We start from the raw sequence: 12,269 nt of genomic DNA on the forward strand, positions 1-12,269 counted from the left end.
CCACTCTCTTTTTATTTCCACACATCTCTCTTACCCTTACGTTACTTACTCGATCAAACCACCTCACACCACACATTCTCCTCAAACATCTCATTTCCAGCACATCCATCCTCCTGCGCACAACTCTATCCATAGCCCACGCCTCGCAACCATACAACATTGTTGGAACCACTATTCCTTCAAACATACCCATTTTTGCTTTCCCAGATAATGTTCTTGACTTCCACACATTCTTCAAGGCTCCCAGGATTTTCGCCCCCTCCCCCACCCTATGATCCACTTCCGCTTCCATGGTTCCATCCGCTGCCAGATCTACTCCCAGATATCTAAAACACTTTACTTCCTCCAGTTTTTCTCCATTCAAACTTACCTCCCAATATATATATATATATATAATATATATATATATATATATATATATATATATATATATATATATATATATATATATATATATATATATTTTTTTTTTTTTTGCTTTGTCGCTGTCTCCTGCGTTTGTGAGGTAGCGCAAGGAAACAGACGAAAGAAATGGCTCAACCCACCCCCATACACATGTATATACATACGTCAACACACACAATTATACATACCTACACAGCTTTCCATGGTTTACCCCAGACGCTTCACATGCCCTGATTCAATCCACTGACAGCACGTCAACCCCGGTATACCACATCGATCCAATTCACTCTATTCCTTGCCCTCCTTTCACCCTCCTGCATATTCAGGCCCCGATCACACAAAATCTTTTTCACTCCATCTTTCCACCTCCAATTTGGTCTCCCACTTCTCCTCGTTCCCTCCACCTCCGACACATATATCCTCTTGGACAATCTTTCCTTACTCATTCTCTCCATGTGCCCAAACCATTTCAAAACACCCTCTTCTGCTCTCTCAACCACGCTCTTTTTATTTCCACACATCTCTCTTACCCTTACGTTACTTACTCGATCAAACCACCTCACACCACACATTGTCCTCAAACATCTCATTTCCAGCACATCCATCCTCCTGCGCACAACTCTATCCATAGCCCATGCCTCGCAACCATACAACATTGTTGGAACCACTATTCCTTCAAACATACCCATTTTTGCTTTCCCAGATAATGTTCTCGACTTCCAAACATTCTTCAAGGCTCCCAGGATTTTCGCCCCCTCCCCCACCCTATGATCCACTTCCGCTTCCATGGTTCCATCCGCTGCCAGATCCACTCCCAGATATCTAAAACACTTTACTTCCTCCAGTTTTCCTCCATTCAAACTTACCTCCCAATTGACTTGACCCTCAACCCTACTGTACCTAATTACCTTGCTCTTATTCACATTTACTCTTAACTTTCTTCTTTCACACACTTTACCAAACTCAGTCACCAGCTTCTGCAGTTTCTCACATGAATCAGCCACCGGCGCTGTATCATCAGCGAACAACAACTGACTCACTTCCCAAGCTCTCTCATCCCCAACAGACTTCATACTTGCCCCTCTTTCCAAAACTCTTGCATTCACCTCCCTAACAACCCCATCCATAAACAAATTAAACAACCATGGAGACATCACACACCCCTGCCGCAAACCTACATTCACTGAGAACCAATCACTTTCCTCTCTTCCTACATGTACACATGCCTTACATCCTCGATAAAAACTTTTCACTGCTTCTAACAACTTGCCTCCCACACCATATATTCTTAATACCTTCCACAGAGCATCTCTATCAACTATATCATATGCCTTCTCCAGATCCATAAATGCTAAATACAAATCCATTTGCTTTTCTAAGTATTTCTCACATACATTCTTCAAAGCAAACACCTGATCCACACATCCACTACCACTTCTGAAACCACACTGCTCTTCCCCAATCTGATGCTCTGTACATGCCTTCACCCTCTCAATCAATACCCTCCCATATAATTTACCAGGAATACTCAACAAACTTATACCTCTGTAATTTGAGCACTCACTCTTATCCCCTTTGCCTTTGTACAATGGCACTATGCACGCATTCCGCCAATCCTCAGGCACCTCACCATGAGTCATACATACATACATTAAATAACCTTACCAACCAGTCAATAATACAGTCACCCCCTTTTTTAATAGATTCCACTGCAATACCATCCAAACCTGCTGCCTTGCCGGCTTTCATCTTCCGCAAAGCTTTTACTACCTCTTCTCTGTTTACCAAATCATTTTCCCTAACCCTCTCACTTTGCACACCACCTCGACCAAAACACCCTATATCTGCCACTCTGTCATCAAACACATTCAACAAACCTTCAAAATACTCACTAGGTAGCACGAAGAAACAGACAAAAGAATGGCCCAACCCACATACGTACACATGTCCACACACGCACATATGCATACCTATACATTTTAACGTATACATATATATACATACACAGACATATAAATATGAACACATGTTCATAATTCATACTTGCTGCCTTTATTCATTCCCGTTGTCACCCCGCTACACATGAAATAGCATCCTCCCTCCCCCTGCGAGGTAGCGCTAAGAAAGGACAAAAGGCCACATTCGTTCACTCAGTCTGTAGCTGTCATGTGTAATGCACCGAAACCACAGCTCCCTTTCCACATCCAGGACCCACAAAACTTTCCATGGTTTACCCCAGATGCTTCACATGACCTGGTTCAATCCAATGACACCACATCGACCCCAGTATACCACATTGTTCCAATTCACTCTATTCCTTGCATGCCTTTCACCCTCCTGCATGTTCAGGCACCAATCGCTCAAAATCTTTTCACTCCATCCTTCCACCACCAATTTGGTCTCCTACTTCTCCTCGTTCCCCCCACCTCTGACACATATATCCTCTTTGTCAATCTTTTGTCACTCATTCTCTCCATGTGACCAAACCATTTCAATACACCCACTTCTGCCTCACCCACACTCTTTTTTTAACCACACATCTCTCTCACCCTTTCATTACTTACTCGATCAAACCACCTCACAACACATATTGTCCTCAAATATCTCATTTCCAACACATCCACCCTCCTCTGCACAAACCTATCTATAGCCCATGCCTCACAACCATATAACATTGTTGGGACCACTATTCCTTCAAACATACCCATTTTTGCTCTCCGAGATAACATTCTAGCCTTCCACACATTCTTCAATGCTCCCAGAACCTTCGCCCCCTCCCCCACTTACTTCCGCTTCCATGATTCCATCTGCTGCTAAATCCACTCCCAGATATCTAAAACACTTTACTTCCTCCAGTTTTTCTCCATTCAAACTTACCTCCCAATTGACTTGTCCCTCAACCCTACTGAACCTAATAACCTTGCTCTTATCCACATTTACACTCAGCTTTCTTCTTACGCACACTTTACCAAAGTCAGTCACCAGCCTCTGCAGTTTCTCACCCAAATCAGCCACCAGCACTGTATCATCAGTGAACAACAACTGACTCACTTCCCAAGCCCTCTCATCCACAACAGATTGCATACTTGTCCCTTTTTCCAAAACTCTTGCATTCACCTCCATAACAACCCCATCTATAAAAAAATTTAACAACCATGGAGATATCACGCATTCTTGCCGCAAACGTGCATTCACTGGGAACCAATCACTTTTCTCTCTTCCTACTTGTACACATGCCTTACATCCTCGATAAAAACTTTTCACGGCTTCTAGGAACTTACCTCCCACACCATATACTCTTAATACCTTCAACAGAGCATCTCTATCATATGCCTTCTCCAGATCCATAAATGCTACATACAAATAAATTTGTTTTTCTAAGCATTTCTCACATACATTCTTTAAAGCAAAAAACTGATCCACACATCCTCTACCACTTCTGAAACCACACTGCTCTTCCTCAATCTGATGCTCTGTACATGCCTGCACTCTCTCAATCAATACCCTCCCACGTAATTTCCGAGGAATACTCAACAAACTTATACCTCTGTAATTTGAACATTCAACTTTATCCCCTTTGCCTTTGTACAATGGCACTATGCATGCATTCCGCCAATCCTCAGGCACTTCACCATGAAACATACATAAACTGAATATCCTTACCAACCAGTTAACAACACAGTCACCCCCTTTTTTAATAAATTCCACAGCAATACTATCCAAACCCGCCGCCTTTCATCTTCCGCAAAGCTTTCATTACCTCTTCTCTGTTTACCAAATCATTTTCCCTGACCCTCTCACTTTGCACACAACCTCGACCAAAACACCCTATATCTGCCACTCTATCATCAAGCACATTCAACAAGCCTTCAAAATACTCACTCCATCTCCCTCTCACTTCACCACTACTTGTTATTACCTCCTCATCTGCCCCCTTCACCGATGTTCCCATTTGTTCTCTTGTCTTACGCACTTTATTTACCTCCTTCCAAAACATCTTTTCATTCTCCCTAAAAATTAATGATACTCTCTCACCCCAACTCTCATTTACCATCCTTTTCACCTGTAGCACCTTTCTCTTGACCTCTTGCCTCTTTCTTTTATACCTCTCCCAGTCATTGCACTATTTCCCTGCAAAAATCATCATCCAACCACTCACTACCCTTTCTAAACTTCCCACCTCCCACCTCTCTCATGCCACAAACATCATTTGCACAAGCCATCACTGCTTCCCTAAATACATCCCATTCCTCCTCTACTCCCCTTACGTCATTTGCTCCCAACTTTTTCCACTCTGTGCTCAATTTCTCATGGTACTTCCTCACACAAGTCTCCTTTCCAAGCTCACTTACTCTCACCACTCTCTTCACCCCAACATTTTCTCTTTTTTTCTGAAATCCTCTGCATATCTTTACCTTCGCCTCCACAAGATAATGATCAGTTGCCCCTCTCAGCACATTAACATCCAAAAGTCTCTTTTTCACATGCCTATCAATCAACATGTAATCCAATAATGCTCTAAGGCCATCTCTCCTATTTACATATGTATACTTATGTATATCTTTCTTTTTAAACCAGCTATTCCCAATCACCAGTCCTTTTTCAGTACACAAATGTACAAGCTCTTCACTATTTCCATTTACAACATTGAACATCCCATGTACACCAATTGTACCCTCAACTGCCACATTACTCACCTTTGCATCCAAATCACCCATCACGATAACCCGGTCTCGCGCATCAAAGCTGCTACCACACTCACTCAGCTGCTCCCAAAACACCTGCCTCTCGTGATCTTTCTTCTCATGCCCAGGTGCATATGCACAAATAATCACCCATCTCTCTCCATCCACTTTCAGTTTTACCCAATCAATCTAGAGTTTACTTTCTTCTGTTTCCCCTTTTAGAAAGTTAAAATGCAAGTTAGGGAGGGTTTCTAGCCTCCTGCTCCCATCCCCTTTAGTCGCCTTCTACAACACGCAGGGAATGCGTGGGAAGTATTCACATACTCCAAAACTCCTGCTTCAGTAGTGATACTCCTTCCTTTGCTCTTGTCCTCTCACCAACCCCTGACTTTACTCCCAAGACATTCCCAAACCACTCTTCCCCTTTACCCTTCAGCTTCGTTTCACTCAGAGCCAAAATATCCAGGTTCCTTTCCTCAAACATACTACCTATCTCTCCTTTTTTCTCATCTTGGTTACATCCACACACATTTAGACACCCCAATCTGAGAATTCGAGGAGGATGAGCACTCCCTGCATGCCTCCTTCTTCTGTTTCCCCTTTTGGAAAGTTAAAATACATTGAAGGGAGGGTTTCTAGCCGCCCGCTCCCGTCCCCTTTAGTCGCCTTCTATGACACGCGGGGAATGCGTGGGAAGTATTCTTTCTCCCCTATACCCTGGGATAATAATAACAATAATAATAATGATGCTCTGTGGAAGGTATTAAGAATATATGGTGTGGGAGGCAAGTTGTTAGAAGCAGTGAAAAGTTTTTATCGAGGATGTAAGGCATGTGTACGTGTAGGAAGAGAGGAAAGTGATTCGTTCTCAGTGAATGTAGGTTTGCGGCAGGGGTGTGTGATGTCTCCATGGTTGTTTAATTTGTTTATGGATGGGGTTGTTAGGGAGGTGAATGCAAGAGTTTTGGAAAGAGGGGCAAGTATGAAGTCTGTTGGGGATGACAGAGCTTGGGAAGTGAGACAGTTGTTCGCTGATGATACAGCGCTGGTGGTTGATCCATGTGAGAAACTGCAGAAGCTGGTGACTGAGTTTGGTAAAGTGTGTGAAAGAAGGAAGTTAAGAGTAAATGTGAATAAGAGCAAGGTTATTAAGTACAGTAGGGTTGAGGGTCAAGTCAATTGGGAGGTAAGTTGAATGGAGAAAAACTGGAGGAAGTAAAGTGTTTTAGATATCTGGGAGTGGATCTGGCAGTGGATGGAACCATGGAAGCGGAAGTGGATCATAGGGTGGGGGAGGGGGCGAAAATCCTGGGAGCCTTGAAGAATGTGTGGAAGTCGAGAACATTATCTGGGAAAGCAAAAATGGTATGTTTGAAGGAATAGTGGTTCCAACAATGTTGTATGGTTGCGAGGCGTGGGCTATGGATAGAGTTGTGCGCAGGAGGATGGATGTGCTGGAAATGAGATGTTTGAGGACAATGTGTGGTGTGAGGTGGTTTGATCGAGTAAGTAACGTAAGGGTAAGAGAGATTTGTGGAAATAAAAAGAGCGTGGTTGAGAGAGCAGAAGAGGGTGTTCTGAAATGGTTTGGGCACATGGGGAGAATGAGTGAGGAAAGATTGACCAAGAGGATATATGTGTCGGAGGTGGAGGGAACGAGGAGAAGTGGGAGACCAAATTGGAGGTGGAAAGATGGAGTGAAAAAGATTTTGTGTGATCGGGGCCTGAACATGCAGGAGGGTGAAAGGAGGGCAAGGAATAGAGTGAATTGGATCGATGTGGTATACCGGGGTTGACGTGCTGTCAGTGGATTGAATCGGGCATGTGAAGCGTCTGGGGTACACCATGGAAAGCTGTGTAGGTATGTATATTTGCGTGTGTGGACGTATGTATCTACATGTGTATGGGGGTGGGTTGATCCATTTCTTTCGTCTGTTTCCTTGCGCTACCTCACAAACGAGGGAGACAGCAAAAAAAAAAAAAAGATAATAATAATAATAATAATAATAATAATAATAATAATAATAATAATAATAATAATGATGATGATGATGCTCTGTGGAAGGTATTAAGAATATATGGTGTGGGAGGCAAGTTGTTAGAAGCAGTGAAAAGTTTTTAACGAGAATGTAAGGCATGTCTATGTGTAGGAAGAGAGGAAAGTGATTGGTTCTCAGTGAATGTAGGTTTGCAGGGGTGTGTGATGTCTCCATGGCTGTTTAATTTGTTTATGGATGGGGTCGTTAGGGAGGTGAATGCAAGAGTTTTGGAAAGATGGGCAAGTATGCAGTCTCTTGTGGATGAGAGAGCTTGGGAAGTGAGTCAGTTGTTGTTTGCTGATGATACAGCGCTGGTGGCTGATTCATGTGAGAAACTGCAGAAGCTGGTGACTGAGTTTGGTAAAGTGTGTGAAAGAAGAAAGTTGAGCGTTAATGTAAATTAGAGTAAGGTTTTTAGGTACAGTAGGGATGAGGGTTCAAGTCAATTGGGAGATAAGTTTGAATGGAGAAAAACTGGAGGAAGTAAAGTGTTTTAGATATGTGGGAGTGGATTTGGCAGCGGATTGAACCATGGAAGCGGAAGTGAGTCATAGGGTGGGCGAGGGGGCGAAAATTCTGGGGGCCTTGAAGAATGTGTGGAAGTCGAGAACATTATCTCGGAAAGCAAAAATGGGTATGTTTGAAGGAATACTGGTTCCAACAATGTTGTATGGTTGCGAGGCGTGGGCTATGGATAGAGTTGTGCGCAGGAGGATGGATGTGCTGGAAATGAGATGTTTGAGGACAATGTGTGGTGTGAGGTGGTTTGATCGAGTGAGTAACGTAAGGGTAAGAGAGATGTGTGGAAATAAAAAGAGCGTGGTTGAGAGAGCAGAAGAGGGTGTTTTGAAGTGGTTTGGGCACATGGAGGGAATGAGTGAGGAAAGATTGACCAAGAGGATATATGTGTCGGAGGTGGAGGGAACGAGGAGAAGAGGGACACCAAATTGGAGGTGGAAAGATGGAATGAAAAAGATTTTGTGTGATCGGGGCCTGAACATGCAGGAGGGTGAAAGGAGGGCAAGGAATAGAGTGAATTGGAGCGATGTGGTATACCGGGGTTGACGTGCTGTCAGTGGATTGAATCAAGGCATGTGAAGCGTCTGGGGTAAACCATGGAAAGCTGTGTAGGTATGTATATTTGCGTGTGTGGACGTATGTATATACATGTGTATGGGGGGGGGTTGGGCCATTTCTTTCGTCTGTTTCCTTGCGCTACCTCGCAAACGCGGGAGACAGTGACAAAGTATAAGAAAAAAAAAAATATATATACATATATATATATATATATTGAGATGTATAGGTATGTATATTTGCGTGTGTGGACGTGTATGTATATACATGTGTATGTGGGTGGGTTGGGCTATCTTTCGTCTGTTTCCTTGCGCTATCTCGCTAACGCAGGAGACAACGACAAAGCAAAATAAATAAAAATAAATAAATAATAATAATAAAAATAATACTAATACAATACACTATAAAAGAAAGCACACACATACACATTGGGGTGATAACAATGTCTTGCAGAAACTTTTGTTAAGGTGGGACATAATAAATTAAGTGATATCATTTTGTCAGTTAACATGAATAAAGGATACCTGTGATGTCGTACCATTTACTGCCTTTGGAGGGACAGATTCAGCTGTGATCAATGATGGCTGAATTTCCATTGCCGATGAGACAATTCCTTTTGGCGACTGGTATCCGGTGGGAGCTACAAGTGCTGGGGGGGAGGTAACTCTTGGAGCATTGCTTGCTTCTGGAGATTTTTCTTTGGGACTTGGTGTATTACGCTGTGATCCTCCTGCAATAGTAAGTATTTTATTAACTAAGGAGTACCTTGGAAGATAAATTATTGGTTCACTATTTCCTTAAAACTAGTTAGGTTAACTTCTGAATGAAAAGAAATTCTGTGCATTTAATATCTTTATATATGTATTTGGCAGAGCATGAAATTCCAAACACAAGGTTTCAATGTTGCTCAATTCATTTTCCTTATTCTGCACCAGCTTTGGTTACAAGGTTCCAAATCTTGAAAAAAATTGTTATTGCAGTAAATATCAATTAATAAGAATTGTTAGATACGTCTTATTACTGTACTAAAGAAGAACAGTACAGTACAGTACTTGGCAGAATACTGCTGTTGAGGTTTGCAGGCACTGAATTATAATAAATCAGATGGGAACATAGGGTACAATTTACTAAACTACCTTATGCTAATTTTAAGGGATGTCTTCTACCCTACATCTCAATATGTGTGCAGCACACTACAGCAGCTGCATAATCATTTGCTTTATAATCACCTCCAGCAATCAAGATTTACCACAAACTACTTTGTAAAAAGCACACCAGAGGCTGTTACAAATTCAAAACGTAATCAAACAATGATGATCAGTGTAATTATGCATGTGAAGTATGACTGCTATCATTTCATTCCATTGATAAACCAGTTTCATCAGTGATCTTTTAGTTTATACCTATATCTGTATACATATAATGATGCTCACTGAAATACGTCATAACAGTGCCAACCTGCTACTTGTGGAGGAATTTTTGGTGCCTTTGAGGACAAAGGCCTCTAATTGACATTAGAATGCTTAAATCAGTCAAAGAGGACATGCCAGTGCCTACAAATTCTAAAAGCCACCTACAGGTGGTAGACAATTGATTCTGAACAGAAATTAAGGTGAGATGTGTGTCTTGAGAGCCGATACAAACAAGCCAACTATCTCCCCTCTGTAAAAGAGCTTAACACACATCTATCTATCTATAAAGGGACTGATACTGGACTGGGAGTAGCATAGAGCTCACAATGTGAAGAATGCCAACCTCTGTTGTGATTAGACATGGTGAGCTATGAGACCTGTCAAGTGAAGACACATTAAGCTATGGCTGCTCTTTCCTGCCTAAATTCCTAGAAGCCATAGGAACCACTCGACAACAACAAAATGGATGTATGATTGTACTGGGCTACCAAAGTGCTCCAGAGAGTAGCATCCAGTTTGCACTGTGGCAAAGATAACCATCTCAAACACTTCAAGATGCTGCTGCTGTCTTAAATTGATGTCCATCTAGTGATCAGATGACTCTCCCTAAATATTCTTAATGTATGGGTATCTGTGATTATGCATAATAATTGTTTTATGCATGCTATGATACTGGACTGGGAGTAGCATAGAGCTCACATTGTGAAAAATGCCAACCTCTGCTGTGATTAGACATGGTGAGCTATGAGACCTGTCCAGTGAAGACACAGATAAGGTACTTGCACAGTCTTTGACAGCTTAAGATTGCATATAATGTGTGATATTTTTTTTTCCAGATTAAATGAGGGTTTAAGATTATGGACTGACAGTGGTGGTGTGGCACTATGTAAAAACAAGACAACTTTATAGTACAATGAAAGAGTTAATGTACGAAACTGCTGAATGCTTTTCAGGTGGTGGTTATCATAACTTGATGATGACAGCCTTCATGACATATACAACTGATAGTCCTATAACCCAAATAACCAACCACCCATGCTAACCATGAAATGTGTGTGGTTCTCAGGTATATGCATGTATGAATATATAAATGAAATCATGCCTGGAAATAATTAATTCATGACTTTTCTCCTACTCTACAGAATGTTAATGAAGTTAGGAGCATGTAAAAATTATGTCTAAATGGAGAGAAGAATTAGATAGGAGGAATAGTAACTTACCTTCCTCATCATTGTCAGTCTTCTCTCGACCTTTAAACATAGAATACTCAGCATCACCATCCATTCCAAGCCAATTTTCAGCATTGTGGATCTTGATTAGGTCTTGAATTAATTGTTCATCAGTCTTACCAACAATACCCCCTTTTGCCTTGTTTGGCCCAAATACCGTATGATTGTAAAGGGGATCATTAACAATTGGGTAACCTGTAAAGTATAAGATAATATGAATAAAGGGAATGAATTGTAGTCAAAGTGGTTTGGGCATGTGGAAATAATGCAAGATGGGGAGCTTAGGAGGGTGTATTAAAGTACAATTATAGGGAATAATGTGACTGGAAGACCACCTGTGACATGGGGAAATACAGTGGAAGAGTACTGAGGAGAAATGTACTGAGGAGAAATGTGTGGAATTATGTATGCGAGGGAGGCATGTAAGGACAGGGATAAGTAGAGGCTTTTGCCATAGCCATCCCTTTGTTGGGAATTCCTAGAGGGAATGGGAGTTAGATAGATAGATAGATAGATATAGATAAATAGACAGACAGACAGACAGACAGATAGAGAGACATATTAATCTTAATCAATTTACTGTGCCATATATGTTATGGTAAAACAAAATCCATATTCACAAGGAAAGTTTACTCTAAAATTACTCTAAGATATCATAAAAATGTTAAATACCAAATCAATTTACCCAGATACTGCAGATGGACACGAATTTGATGCATACGACCAGTATGGGGGCGGCATAACACTACTGATGTCTTGCCATTGTAAGAGAGACGTTGAAACTCTGTGCGACACTCCTTCCCAGTGGGTGACACTTTGCACACACCAATCTTGTAGCTCACCACTTCTATGGGCTCATTGCATTCAACAGGCTCACTGTTAAAGGAAATAAGTTCAAAAGAATATCAGTAAATATAACTAAAATGAGAACAGGAACAAAAAGATCCATAAAATTGACGTTTCTCAGAAAATTATGAAAAATGTTAAAGCAGGTTATAAGGTTAAACAAAAGCAGATTTTTTTTTTTCTTCTATGCAAGTCTTTCATCTTTTCATGCTGTGATAACAAATAAGGAGCCCAAATATACTGTGAAACTGAATGTATGGACGGTAAATTCTACTTTACACTGGCAACTGCTTGTCTTTTTTGATATTTTATGTAAAATGGTTGGTCTGATTCTGTATTGATTTGATGGCAATATATTTTTACAGTCCCTTTCACCATCTCCTTTTTTGCAACACTGTATGTTCTAAAGTTAATCACATTACTTTTAAACAGATATTACAATAAGCAAGTTGCCAACAGAAGAGAGTATTGTCATAATGGTCAATTTCTGGCCTTCTTCCCAGTAAATTTCTTTTTGCAATATTCACTACCTTCTTCCCTATTTCATTTCAGTTTGCAATATACAATAAGTTGCTTGGT

At 41.2% G+C, this 12,269-nt stretch overlaps 1 protein-coding gene across 1 annotated transcript in view; it reads right to left on the reverse strand.

Annotated features, from left to right (window-relative positions):
• LOC139749447 (pseudouridylate synthase RPUSD2-like) overlaps positions 1-12,269 on the reverse strand; it is a 623,283-nt gene that overhangs the window by 52,866 nt on the left and 558,148 nt on the right. The window contains exons 10-12 of the mRNA XM_071663310.1: positions 11,530-11,720; positions 10,836-11,039; positions 8,742-8,933 (exon numbers count right to left, since the gene is read on the reverse strand). Coding sequence (XP_071519411.1) covers positions 8,742-8,933; positions 10,836-11,039; positions 11,530-11,720 — 587 coding nt within the window. The remainder of the gene's footprint in view (positions 1-8,741; positions 8,934-10,835; positions 11,040-11,529; positions 11,721-12,269) is intronic.

The sequence above is a fragment of the Panulirus ornatus genome, chromosome 7, assembly GCF_036320965.1.
Source record: "Panulirus ornatus isolate Po-2019 chromosome 7, ASM3632096v1, whole genome shotgun sequence".
NCBI lineage: Eukaryota > Metazoa > Arthropoda > Malacostraca > Decapoda > Palinuridae > Panulirus > Panulirus ornatus.